The sequence below is a fragment of the Polistes dominula genome, unplaced genomic scaffold (genome assembly GCF_049000335.1).
Source record: "Polistes dominula isolate Pdom_NZ unplaced genomic scaffold, Pdom_raw_medaka contig_27, whole genome shotgun sequence".
Taxonomy (NCBI): Eukaryota; Metazoa; Arthropoda; class Insecta; order Hymenoptera; family Vespidae; genus Polistes; species Polistes dominula.
In genome coordinates, this window is record NW_028300906.1 from 3060076 (window position 1) to 3075449 (window position 15374).

Here is a 15374-nt window from a genome sequence, read left to right on the forward strand (position 1 = left end):
ACGTTAACTCCTACGCGTGCTAAATATGTTTGCCGGATATAAATATATACATATATACATAGTTATAAATATATATATATATATATATATATATACTTAAAAAAAATCATTTAAAATTTGTAGTATAGAAAATATATTGGAATGGTTGCCAAATTTCGTACGCATAAAAATAAATACATTGTTACGATGGAAGAAGAAACCCTCTTCCCTCCTACCCTCCAAAATAAAAGTAATTTTTATCGGGGGGAAAAAAAATTATGTCATCGATTGAAAAGAATAAAATTATAAATTTGCTTTGGTTACGATCAAGGTGAATCTAAAGGATTTTCGTAAGTAAAATATAAAGAAAAAATAATCATGAGAATTACCTAAGTCATCCCCCATGCGTGTGCAAAGGAAAGAGTAAACTGAGCGAGAAGACGGTTGACGGTTCATCGTACGATGCTCTCATCCCTTTCGAGTGGTTCGAGCGTTTTGATTGGTTGCACGGGTAGTGCGTAACGGTGGGGGAGATATAAAAAGTGGCGTGCGAGTGGAAGAGCAGCGCACTCTGCAGCGGTAAACGCGGAAGAGAGCTAATAGACGTGTAGATTCAATCGGTTAACAGATTCGGTATATCGAAACGAGCTAACGAACGACTAGGACAACATATGCGTGCTGAAGAAGAAGAATTTGATTCGAAAAGTGTCTGACATATCGATCGAAATAATTTCAAGTATAAAAATATATAAAGATTTTTCTTTTAAATTTAATATATCCTCGTAACGTCCTCGTTCTTATTATCCTCCTCGTCGTCGTCATTGTAGACGTCGTTGTCGTTTACGAAAGAAAAAATTAAAAAAAAGAAAAAAAAAATACAAGAAAACGAAAAATGTGCGTTCGTACATTGGCCGGTAACGAAACGATCAATCCGATGGAGATTTCGGCAGAAAAAAATAATACTCAACAATTAAATAATAATGTTAATAATAATAATAATAATAATAGACTTCAAAAGGCTAAAGAAAAATATATGAAGATACACGACGAGATGATCGCTAGAGAACTTCAAGTTATACAAGAACGCCGTAGTGTCGATAAATTTTTCGCACCTGATTTAGCCGATGATTTTCTTGCTGCCAGTACTATCAAATATAGCGTATTTGTAAACGCATTAATCAGATATTACGAGGCTATACAAAGAAGTAAAATATTTAAGTAAGTATCATCAATTCAATTTCATTATCATTATTAAGATTATCAATTTTAACACAAAGAAAACAAAATGGCAGTAGAGTCTCGTTGCCGAAATCATTAATAGAAAGTAAAGTTTAATGTTCGCATAATGGGTAGGTCACCTTGCATTCTCGTGGGCGTTCAAATCACAGATCACAAGAAAATTTGTTAACTATAGTTAAAACTATTCGTTCTTAACATCATCATCATCATCATCATCATCATTATCATCATCATTGTCGTCGTCGTCGTCGTTATCATTATCACTCATCATCATCATCATCATTCATCATCATTCATCAAAGTTTATATTAAAGTAATTTTCAAAATGATCACATTTTCACACACATTCGTATTCGTTAGTTAAATCTAATCGTCTCAATAAGAACATTTTTCTATCTCGTTTCATTTGGGGAACAAATTTTTCTTTGAGTTCATTTAAATTCGTAAGATTTTCCCGCGCTAAAGTGAAATGTATATCGGTCGGTAAATAAATGATATGAATATCACATGAACGATACGGGTTCCATTCACTTTTTGAAGTATATTTATCCTGTCTATAATTAATCAAACAGTTCGAGTATTATTATCGAGACATTTGTGTAATAATAATAATAATAATAATAATAATAATAATAATCATTATCATCATTCGATCCGAAAAGTTTTATGAACTTGTACGTTAAAAAATAAAAAGAAAAATGGTAAAAAAAAAAAAAAAGAAAAAAAAAAGCAAACTCGAGAATTTCATTTACATATTATCGCACAATTTCTAGAAATACGAATGAACTGAGGTTAATAATTCCTTTTTATGAATGAGAACGTAACGGTAGTATATTTACTTTACACTTCATTCTTACATGAGTCATTTAATTTATCTCTTATTCCATTTCTTTTTACATTTTTATATATAAATAAAAATCATTTTATTTGATTTTATTTTGTTTAATAAATGTATACATTTATATGTATATTTATTGTGTGTGTGTGTTACAATTTTAAATTTCTTTTTAAATATACTATTAATATTAATATTATTATAAAATATATATTTAATTTATTATTATTATTATTTATTTATTTATTTATTTATTTACCATTTATCATTCATCTTTATTATCGCCATTTTTATTTGTAATTTTTAATACCTTTTTTTTTCTTTTTTATTTTTCAATTAGATCAATTAAAAAATGATTAGGATTTAAAGAACGAGGAAATAAATAAGAGGCGAGAAATAGGAATAGTAGGAAAGCATTTAGATTCATTCCAAGCAACAACCTCTTCGTGTCCTCCATGTCTCTTCTTCTTCTTCTTCTTCTTCTTTTTCACACTGTAGCTTATGTTAGTAGTGTATCGCTAACTGTATACATGTGTATGTACGTGTATGTATAATGCATATGGTAGCACTCTCTCAGCGTATTCAAAGGGTATGCATGTGTATGTATATACATACTAGAACGTTTGATCGATGCTTAAATCAAGATTGCCAGTGTATATCTGTGTGAGGGTGTGTGCAATCTAAACGATGGGTTGCGTGTCATCTTGCACGTTTCCCCGTTGCTCTTGATAACTCGATATATATATAGAGTTATCGATATATACATATCGATATATGTTATAATAATGTATAGAGTACTCGATATATACATATATATACATATATATGTATATGCGAATGATATTTGACTCTTATTAGTCCGCGTTTTTTTCAAATCGATACAATGCAAATAACGTGACCAACATAATCTCGGTGATGTGATCAAAAAATTTATGAGAAAAAAAAAACTAGAGGTGCATAATTCAACTAATGTAAATTTAAAATAATTCTCAAAATTATAAATTTAAATATTAAAGTAATAAAGAGAGAGAGAGAGAGAGAGAGAGAGAGAGAGAGAGAGTAAATATGCAAGGTGAATGTGTAAATGAATTTATATCGTAACCAATAATGGAAAAGGTTCGATTTGATTTGATTCGAAAAAAAAGGTTGAGCAGCACTGATCTTAAGGCAGTTTTTTAAGTTACGTTAGTTAACGTTACGTGATAATATTTTTAATTACCTTCGCGAAAGATTTATAGTAGTTTATTCGATTAAAAATTTGTATATTATGGCATTTGTATTTTGAGTGACCAATGAGAAGGCACGATTTAATTCGATTCGATATAATCGAGATAATCGAAATTCGTTTTATTTATTGCTATGTGAATTTGGACCAATTGGAATGATTCGATTTGATTTTAATTCGATATAATTATATTGAGAAACTTTGAATGAATATTTAATCTGATTTTTAATTACTTTTATAAAATATTTGAATTTAAACAAAAAATTAACATTAAATAAGGATTGATATAACAAATTGAGTATCATCATTGAACTCACAACGCGACATTTTTTATTTAATTAACCCATTAACTGCCAAATTATTTTTTGTTTCAGAAATATTTATATTATTTAAAAAGTCCTTGAAAAAAATAAAAGATTGTGGCTAGTTGCACGAAAAAAAAAAAACTAATAAGAGACTATTATTATTATTTCATTAAAAATATGAAATGTCTGATTTCGAGATGAAATTAATCCAAGTGATCAGACATTTCATAGTTAATAACCTAATACTTATTTCTTTTATTTATTATCTTATACATACAAAATGGCTATTATTATGTCATTTTTCCATACAGTCCACATAAAACCGAGTGGTGTACGTAAAATTCTAAAATCCTCAAATGAAAATCGTGGATACTTATGGATTAATATTGAAAATAATAAAAAAATTTGAGATCTCTTGCAGGGGCATGGCGTAGGAATTCGACCTATCTACTCTAATTTAGAATTTAGCCACCAGATAGCGTATTCAAATGCTAGAGATCCCACGTGTGGCGTAACAATTCGACCTATCTACTCTAATTTTGAATTCAGTCACCAGATAGCGTATTCAAGTGCTAGAGATCCCACGTGACGTCGTAGCAATTCGACCTATCTACTCTAATTTTGAATTTAGCCACCAGATAGCGTATTCGAGTGCTAGAGATCCCACGTGACGTCGTAGCAATTCGACCTATCTACTCTAATTTTGAATTTAGCCACCAGATAGCGTATTCAAGTGGTAGAGATCCCACGTGACGTCGTAGCAATTCGACCTATCTACTCTAATTTTGAATTTAGCCACCAGATAGCGTATTCAAGTGCTAGAGATCTCACGTGTGGCGTAGCAATTCGACCTATCTACTCTAATTTTGAATTTAGCCACCAGATAGCGTATTCAAGTGCTAGAGATCCCAATTCCAAATAGAAGAAAAAATTTGCATTTTACAAAACAAAACAAAAAGATTGAGAGTCACTGAATCTTAAACGCGGCATTCTCTCTATGCAATTAAATACTTTCTAATTAAATTTTCAATTAAATATTAAATGTCTAATTATACATGAACATTCTCCAATCGAGTTTTCTCTGTAATCTTTCCAGTGTATGTAATATCAAACTTGTCTGGTATGTCAAAGTTATCACCTTTTTTTTTCTTTTCTTTACTTTTTTTCTATTTTTTTATTTTTTTTTTTTTATTTTTTTATTCCTGTCCTTCGTTCACGTTCCGTAAATAACGGATGTAAGGGAATTGACGATTCTCGATTATGCGATTATATGACCTACCTACGTAGCTCACAGTCAGTAAAACACATAGGATATCTGATGAATGATTTTTAAATTTCGTACCAAGGTCTATTTCTCTCTCTCTCTCTCTCTCTCTCTCTCTCTCTCTCTCTCTCACACACTTTTTCTCTTTCACTTACATATAGACATGCAAAACAATTCTGACAAACGTGTGTATCTCTTTCTCTCTCTCTCTCTCTCTCTCATTCACTCATTCTCTAACTCACTCTCTTACTTTTATTTTATTTTTTCTCATTTAGTTGTTTTTTTTTTTTTTTTTTTTTAATACATTTTATAGGTTATTTACGTAAGCACATTGTCTATCTCTTTTTATACACCGTTTCTTTACATTATTTTTTTTTTGTCTTCTTTCTCACGTTTGCTTTTCTCGTAACACCTTATAAATTACACATACACACATATGTGTACATATTAATCAGATTTATTGTCTTATCTAATTTATATTGATTAAATATAATAAATGAAAAGTTTTTAAAAATAATGATGATTCTTTCTTTTGTTTTCTTTTCTTTTTTTCTTTTTTTTTTTTTTATCATTTTGATTATACAAAATTAAGATTTCTCATTGAACATCATAATAATATGAGTGTGTAAATATATTTATAATATGTATATATATATATACGTTTGTATGGAAGAGAGAAATGGTTTTTGTTTAAAGTAAATTATAATTCATGATAATATATATCTTTCAAAATGTTATTATTCCTTTCATGACGATTTTAATGTCTTATTATCTTTCTTACCTTTGCGTTATAATTCAGGAAGAAAATTACACATTGTCAGCATATTTAAAATGATACCGATAAGCAAAAAAGAATATAATCTTACAAATGGAATATTTTTTAATGTCATTATGTGTATTACTCGATAAAAAGAAATATATATATGTATATATATATATATATAATACTTTAATAATAATAATTTGAAATTTACTTTTTATTAATATAAAATTTGATTGTGAAGTAGCATATTATTAATCTTAAATTAGATTGATCTAAATTATTAATCAGATAAAATTAATTAAAAGTAAAAATAATCTTTTTATAAAAATAAAAAGAATACTAAAAAACGAATCTTATCTTATGAACGAATGTATCATATGTATAAATATATATATGTATCATATCATATGTATCATATGTGTATATATGTATTGAGTTTTATTGAGTTGAGTAATGTTTTATTTATTTTTATTAAATTTTTCTAATTTATTATATATATTATATACATATTATAATTATATATATTATAATTTATGTATTATAATTATATTATTTTTAAGTTACTTTATATAAATAAATAAATATATATATATTATATTTATAAATTATAATTTATATACTATAATTATATATTATATATTTTTAAGTTATGTATATAATATAATTTAAAAATAATTCAAGTACCCATTACACATACATACGTAAAAATTTTACAATCATAGTTGAAAACATTTTTCCAAATTATCTGTCTCATATATACATTTATGTGAATGTGTATGTACACGAGAAACTAATCTGTTTTAGATATTACATATATTGCGTCTAGTTTTTACTTATCATTACATCACATGATAAATTTATCAGTTAATTCAAGCAGGAAATAAAATTCGAGGTTAATCGAATCATAGAAATAATACATTTTCATGAAAACTTATTGCTCAAAGATAAAAAAAAAAAAAAGAGTGTTTTCAAGAAAATGTTAATAAACAAATATTTTGTCCAAATATATCTACTTGTTAAGAATATTTCTATTTATATATATATATATATATATATATATATATATATATATATATATATATATATATATATATATATATGTATATTCGTAGTAATTAAAATAAAAATAAGTATATGTTGGAGGAAGATAATAATAATGGCTAGATTTAAAAGAATAAATTATATAATCAGACATTTTTACGCACCATTGGAGAGACATTAAATTGGCCTAGTTCCAACTAAGAAAATCCGTGAATAAGATCCGTTATATTTATTTTTTTATATATATATATATGTATATATGTGCACGTGATACATTAGAGAAAGATACCTGTCATGTATTTAGATGACTATCATCTCTTGAAAAAAGTTCGCACAAACGTAGTTCAAATGTCATTTAAATATTATGACTAACGAAATAAACAAGAAAATATGATTATTCAAATAGAGAAATTGAATGAATATCGATTCGATTCATAATCGTAATTGTCTATTTCGATATATCGATTTCGAATATACGAAAAAGACCGCGAAAAGATGTAGGTTATTGTTATAATAGAGACATGATGATAAAATAGATTACTGTTTTATCATAAATCTAATCATCTAATTGATTTAAATATTGGATAAGAAGAAACTTTATGATATTATTATCGATATTCTCTTATCTCGATAGTGGCGCTAAAGTTTGTAATAGAATAAATTTGAAAATAGATAAAATTGATTTAATACAATAGATCTCGAAATTATTATCGATTTTCGTATCTCAATAGTGGCGCCAAAATTTGAATTTGAATAAATTTCATCGAAGAAAATAATCATCTCGTATGTCTAATAAATCTAACAAATAGAATAACTAAATGCACATATATTTGTAATAATTGACATGTGTATGTGTGTATATTTAAAGTAGAAAGTATCCATGTGCTTCTTGAGTACGTTTATTTTCATACTTTAAAAATAGTCATGTTTCTGTCTACTAAGGAAAGATGTTTGGTTGACATACTTTATTCAGGTCGTGCTAAATATTCCTGCCTTTGCAATCTGCACAAGCTGTGGTTTGTTATCCTTTCAATGTATACGTTCACCGTATGCATTCTACCATCATGCATTCAAGTTAAAATTAATACTACTAATATTATGCAATTGTTAAATAAACTCCTACTCTTAAATACAAATCTTACTTAATGCATCATAAATTGAAATAAAATTACAATTTCAATTTCATAATGCGATCATATAAATGTACATTTAAATAACGACGTATAATGAATGAATTTCAAATGAATAATTATTAACAATATCAAATTATTTTTATCCTTAGAATTTTCTTCTATACGTCTCAACCAGCACACGTGATCATGATAGCAGCTATTCTCTTTGTAACATCAATCCTAGTACCATCAAGAGACAAGATCTACGTAACTAACTCTTCAAGAATTGCATCTTTCATTTATCTCACTTCTTTCGTTATGCATTTTGGTGCACAAGTTTGGATGACTTTTGTTTCAGGTAATAGATATTACTATTTATATTTCATTAACGTTTATTTTATATACGTATATTTTATTATTATTCATTTATATTTATAGGTCTTTCCTTATATTTTGCATTACCACGGCATACATTTGGTGAGGTACAACGTGTACTATTTCCTCGTTATTTCACCATCAATGCTTGTTTAAGTCTGATTACTTTACTGATATTTGTGAAACATCATCCTATATACACATGGGATACCGAACTGGCTATTCAGGTGTGTATAAAATTACACATTATAATTATATATTATCAATATGAAATATATATATATACTAAAAATATGAATATAACAATTTTAGGTCATTGGAATGTCGGGAGCATTCTTCTTGGAACTATTAATACGTTTATATCTTACACCACCACTATTGCAATTAATCGTTCAAAAAAATGCGATAGAACGTGCTGCAGGTGTAGGTAATGAAATTGGTCGACACAATCCTGGTCCTTTGAAACATTGTCCACACTACCTCAAAATACATAATGCATTTAGACGTATTCATGTTTGCATTGCGATGGGCAACATGGTCACTATGGGTTGTACGGTTCTTCATTTACATTATATTGCAAGTAAATTGTGCGTTTTATAAGCAAGTAATGTTTTTTTTTTCTTATTTCTTTCTAATTTTGCATAGAGTTGATAAAAGAAAAGAAAAATAATGTTTCAAAACGTTTACCAACCTGGACAAATATTTTTGATAAAATGATGTATACAATTTAGAATTGTTATCAAAATTTTGTGAACAATTGATTGATTCATATTTTTCGGTGCTAAAAAAAGAAAGAAGAAGAGCCTTATCCCTTCTGTAATTATCTTTTGTTGTCAATTAGGATTTGTCTGTTTTTTTTTTTTTTTTTTTTTTTTTTTTAAATAAAATAAGATACAATGTGAATTCTTGATTTGAATTTAGGTAGACTACTTATGTTACTTTTTTTATTTGAAAATAATGTTGATCTTCTTTGTCGATAATGAAGATACTTGTGAACAGAAGGAAGCCTCGAGGAACTCATTGTAGTCTATATCTGAGGATACAATTTTATTTAGTTAAAAAAAAAAAAAAAGAGTAATAATGTATTTAAATAAAATTAGTCTTTCCTCGTTAACGTAACATTTATACTTCATCTATGATATACTCAATAGATACCGAAGATAGTAAAGAATATTATTATAATATCCGAATAAACGAAACAAACAAAAAAAACAAAAAAAACAAAAAAAAAGAATAAACTGAGCTTAATCTATCATTGCATAGAATAAGAATTCAGTTTAATGAAAGATATCATAACAACGAGAAACACTTCATGCAATTTTATTGTATGAAATGAATCCAATTAAATTAAATGTTATCATTAATTCGTAAAGCTCAATTCATTTTTTATTTTTTTTTTTTTTTAAGCTTAGTTTATTGTAAAGATGATCTGCATTACATATAAAAAAAAAGAAAAAGAAAAACAAGAATTTCCATATTTTAATATTTACTAAATTATTCACTTAACCCTTTGACTGCCATGTTGGTCATATATGACCGGCAACGGTTTGTCCCGTGACGCCACGGTGGTCATTGGTGACCGGTGCTTTTCAACTTTTTTACAAAACGCTAAACAAATGCCGTGGCGTCTTGGGAAAAACAGATGATTTCGGCGTGGCAGTCAAAGTGTTAATGACGTGAATGTACGTATTTGTGAGTGTATAGAAAGAAACAAAAAAAAAAGGAGAATTAGAATAAATTGAAAATACATCACAAATGATTACATTCCAAAAATTGATTAAAATAGTAAATGTGAATTCTAAATGAAAAAACAAACAAACAAACAAACGAACGAACAAATAAATCTCTAATAGTTAAAATATTTTCTTTCGACAGTCAAATAAAAAAAAAAAGTCATTACAATTATACGTGAACTCTTCTTTGTTCAATATATTATGTATTATTGTATATTATTTAAATTCACATATAAAACTATATTAATATATATATTGCAAAAAAAAAAAATATATATATATTAACTCTTTGCGGCACAGAATTTCAGATAATAATAATAAAATAATAGCTCTCTATGGTGCATAGAAATTTAATTACAATTTTAAATGAAACAAACATTGGTATATTTTTTTGTACTAATAAAGATATTATTACATAATGTAAAAACATCAACAACAACAACAAAAAATAGTATATTACTCACCTAAGATGGTAAAGTAAGAAATGTCTCAGAGTGCTCTGAAATTTTTCTTATTTACTGCCCATGGTGATGAGTATACATTTTTTTTTGCAACTTCGTATTGAACAACAAGAGAAAAGTTGACGCATTTCGCCCCCTTTGGAAAGAAAAATAATTAATAACAAAGATTTAATAATAATCAATTGTTTTGCATAAATCAAACGAAATATAAACTTATTGAGCATGTGTAGACTGCTATTGTAATAATATTTCAAGATGGGACTAAAAATGTCCCACTGTGTATTACGATTTATCAAAAAATGTGGGACACACTTTTAATCCCCACCGTGCTCCAAAGAGTTCAACAAAGTTTTATATGATTTTAATTAAAGAAAGAAAACCGATGATGATGATAATAATAATATTGTATTTATGTAAAAAGAATAATACATAAACAAATCCTCAGATAGTTACTTTGAAAATACTAATGCACAGTCAATCGTTCAAATTTGTAGACTGTGAAAGGCTTGCTCTGTATCAGAGTTCATACTATTTATTGAAATAGATGTACAGAATGTAGAATATAAATTTTGTCGAGAATGTTGGATGATGCTGATAATCATGATGACTATTATAATTATAATAATTATTATTATTATTGTTATTATTATTATTAATAATTATGACATGTTAGTCGATGTCGGAAAAAAAAGCAAAACAAAACAAAAAGAAAGAAAGAAAAATAACAACCAAGGATTATTAATATTACGTTAATCATATTGTATATTATTCGTCCATACTTATATTAATACCTGTGAAATACAATGCTGTATTATACGATCTAAAATGATATTATATAAATTAAGGCATTTTTGTACATAAAAATCAGTTGTATCATAATACAATCATTATTCCAGGATTATACTTCTTATTAAATAATACAATCATCATTATTTATTATTATTATTATTATTATTATGATTATTATTATTATTATTATTTTAATTATATTATTCGTTAACATATGCATACATGATCGTAATTCATTTTAAAAAAAAATTCTACAATTTTTCTATCTAATCACAAATTTATGAATAAATATAAACAACCAAAAATTCATTTTATAAAATCAATGCAAATCTACTTGCAATGTGTGTGTGTGATCCATAAAATCAATACTTTTTTATTCCTAAATGAAATGTTTTTAATCAATGAAAGTTGATTAACGTTTCTAGTAATTAATATAAATAATATCAGTATGCATTCATAAAAAAAAAAAATAAAAAAAGAAACAACAAGATTATCGGTGTTTAGAATTAAAATTTGAATTGATTGTATATTTGTGCTCATAATTATGAAAAATGGTTTAAATCATGTATCACTTGTTTCGAGATATTTCAAGATTTCTATTTGAACGTTATATGAATTCTATGTAATATTGAAAACAACAAAACAAACATTATCTAACGATTTATTCATTTTTTGACAAACTTACGAGCTTACTAACCCTTCCTGGAGTAACACGCTTACCACACCCGGGTCCAAAGGACCCGGGCGAGAAAAATTGTTATAAAAAAGCAACTATTGTATAGATTTACTTTAAAATTTTTTTGCCGACTTCTTTAATCATTACTTAAAACGATTATATAGGTTTAATAGCTTGAAATTAAATTGAAATATGTTTAAAAAATTACCAAAGTTGAGTACAATTGAGAAAAATGACTGAAGTTGCATAAACTGTTTGGGTCCTTTGGACCAAGTGTGGTAAGCAAAAGTTTAAATAATATGGTGTGTAATAACTAATAAACTGATTTTTCTTTTTTTTTTTTCATCATTTTCATAATTATGGTCACATTTAATCATTTGATGAGTCTCAAGCAACGCAGACCCAATTAATCAGATTTCTTGTCAAAAAGTATCCCAGTTATTTTGAAACGCAATGTAAAATTAATGATACATTGTCATTTTACTTTGCATTTATTGACATGATTTGTTTGTTTTTTCTTTCTTCTTTCTAATGACACCTGGGATTTAAAGTGATATATATATATATATATATATATATATATATATATATATATATATATATATATATATATATATATATGTATGTATATTGAAGTTTACGAGCTAGAGTATCAAAATTCTTATATATAAAATATTAATATTACGCGTTTGTATATAAAAAGAAGAGGAAGAAGAATTTTTGTTTAAAAAATAATCATAAATAATAAAAATATCGATGTGAAAGTTGTCACTAGCAATGAAAATCTAATGACGATAGTCAATGATACGTTTAAAAAATATTGTCGATCTTTTTAAAAATTCTCATATCGAATATATATTTCTTCAATATGATATTTAAAAAAAAAATTTAGTCCAATAGATAAAGTTTTTGTCAATTACTAAGAATACTTAGTGTCTTTCCTTTTTTTTGTTTTTTGTTTTAAATGCGTTTAATAATTTAAATGATAATATGCAATACTTATACTACAAACATATTGCTAAAAAACATTAATCATATTTTCTTTCTTTTTCTATGACGATATATGAAAATGTTATTTCATGAAAGAACAAAAAAAAAAAAAAAAGAAAAAAAAAGATTTCTACAGTAGTTAAATATTTTGTTCTATCATTCAAATTCTATCATCAAATTCTAATTAATATCGATAAGTACACATCTGAGACTATTATATAGACATATATACAATAAATAACAAGATACAGCATTGTACAACTAAATAAATCTTAATTGCACAATTAAAAAAAATGTTCAAAAAATTTCTATCATGACTGAACATTATTATCGATAATGTCCGATCAATTATTTTTGAAGATTCTTTAGAAAATCTTAACGCGTATAAGTAAAAAAAAAAAAAAAGAAAAAAAAAAAAAAAACTTCTTACACACTACTTATTTACAATATGCTATGTATACAATTTTTGTACGATATAATTACATACGTATATATATATATGTATGCTTAAAAATCGTAAATAATTGGAAGATTTCTCCATAGTTCAGTAAGATATTAAATGAAAGATAAATTCAAATTAATAATTGATAATTTGAAAAAAAAATTGAACAAACAGACAAAATCTTCAAAATTATCATTTTATACTCGAAGAATTTCTGCTGCCTTGTTATAACATATAGCAATCCAATCAGGTTGTGTAGCACCCCATTGAATTTGATTAACTTCTCCTTCAGCTGCTGTATATGCAAGAATAGGATCTTCTATGGCTCTTGGCATTTGTTGTATATCCCAAATTAACGCTTGATGATCATCCGCTGCGGTACAGATATGACAAGAGGAATGTGGTGCCCAAGCGATGCCATTAACACTTGCTCTGTAAATTTCAAATTGTATAATATATAATATATTATATATAAATATCAAATAGATGTAAGGAATATGAAGTATATATATGTTATAGTTTTATATAGTCTATATAGTTACTAAATAAGGTATATTGTTTAATGTTGTTTATATTGTTTGATATTGTTTTTATCTAGTTAATATTAATATCTAATATTATATTAGGGCACAATTAGAATTAAGTATATTGTCAAGGGGAACGAACATGTAGGGGGGGGGCCTTCGGGGTAAACACCCTAAAGGGGTATACCTGAAAAATAAACTTCTTCTATATATAAATATCAAATTGTATAATAGAATACATACAATAATAAAAAAATGAATATATATATATATATATTCATAAAATAATGAATATGTATATTCATATACATATATTGTATATTGTATTGTATAGTTGTTTGATAAATAATTTCTAATAAATACCTGTGATTGTTTAATCTAGCAACCGGCGTGCATGGGACACGAACATCCAAAATTATAACTTCACACGCATCCATAGCAATGGTAGCAAGATAATTAGGATCTTGTTTATTCCAAGCAAGTCTAAGTAACGGCGTATGTTGTGGATCTTCGTAAATAATAGTCGAATGTTCTAAATGTCTTAAATCAAACATTCTAACTGATCCATCAGCACCAACTGATGCAAACATGTCTCGTCCTCCACCGGCACGACTGAACGCAATATCGTATACTTCTTTATCGTGAGCTATTAATTGTGTTTTCACGTGTCCAGTAACAACGTTAACTCTACCTAAAACTTGTCCAGTTTCTAAACCCCAAATGGTACAAGTTGTGTCTATACTAGAAGTTCCTATTAAATTTGGATCAACTTCATTCCAATCGAATGAAGTCAATGGTGCACAAAAGTCTGAATTTTTATTATTATTTAAAACACATTCTAAACGAGTCTCTGGTTCTACCGCTCTCCATACTCTCAAATAATCTCCCGAAGTTGCCAATAAATCAGGAAACAGTCCTGAAAAGAAAACAAAAGTGTTATTACTATTGAAAATAGAAATATATGTATGTATGTATGTATGTAATGTAATAAATGTAAATGAATAAAGTTTACCTTTACTATCCGGTATCCACATAATCTTTGTCGTTGGGTATGGATGATCAAATGTACTTTTGGGAATAAATTCAGAAGTCTCTTCATCAAGTGAAACTATTTGTACTTTGTTATTATACTCCTCTACAAAACTACCAAGTGCCAAACGAAAACGTTTGTCTGGTCTTACTGACCAGTTCATACTGTACAAAGACCACGGTGCTTCATATTTATAAATTTCTTTTCTTTTTGGAGGTACATTGTGCAATGCCATTTTGTCTATTAACAATTATACAAAACTTCTTTTTACACTATTTAAAAAGTATAACACAACACAACTATTAAATCTCAAACTTAACACTTCCTTTTAACATTTACTGCATAGTATTCTCATTATAATCATCAATTTGGTTAATTTGTGAAAAACATTATGAATATATAGTTATAATCACGTCAAGTTTAATTACAAATAATCATAAATAATTGTTAATTCAATCTAATTTCAGGATTAATGATTATCCAACTAATGATACACACAAAACGTATAAACAAATAAGCTAACGCTCTCAAATACGTGAAAACGTTATAGAACAAACTATGTATTATGTAGAAGAGCAATCGAACATTTTT

At 26.6% G+C, this 15374-nt stretch overlaps 2 protein-coding genes across 2 annotated transcripts; one reads left to right on the forward strand and one right to left on the reverse strand.

Moving 5' to 3' along the window:
* Window positions 1-535: 535 nt before the first annotated feature.
* LOC107070890 (transmembrane protein 205) lies at window positions 536-9010 on the forward strand. Its single transcript, XM_015329436.2, has 4 exons — window positions 536-1197; window positions 7934-8121; window positions 8202-8365; window positions 8451-9010. The coding sequence occupies exons 1-4, from the start codon at window positions 872-874 to the stop codon at window positions 8736-8738; spliced, it is 966 nt and encodes a 321-aa protein (XP_015184922.1). The 5' UTR covers window positions 536-871; the 3' UTR covers window positions 8739-9010.
* Window positions 9011-9837: 827 nt separating this feature from the next.
* Window positions 9838-15331, reverse strand: wap (DDB1 and CUL4 associated factor wap). Its single transcript, XM_015329435.2, has 3 exons — window positions 14766-15331; window positions 14117-14669; window positions 9838-13661 (listed from the first exon to the last, which is right to left on the reverse strand). The coding sequence occupies exons 1-3, from the start codon at window positions 15016-15018 to the stop codon at window positions 13427-13429; spliced, it is 1041 nt and encodes a 346-aa protein (XP_015184921.1). The 5' UTR covers window positions 15019-15331; the 3' UTR covers window positions 9838-13426.
* Between the last annotated feature and the right edge of the window lie 43 nt (window positions 15332-15374).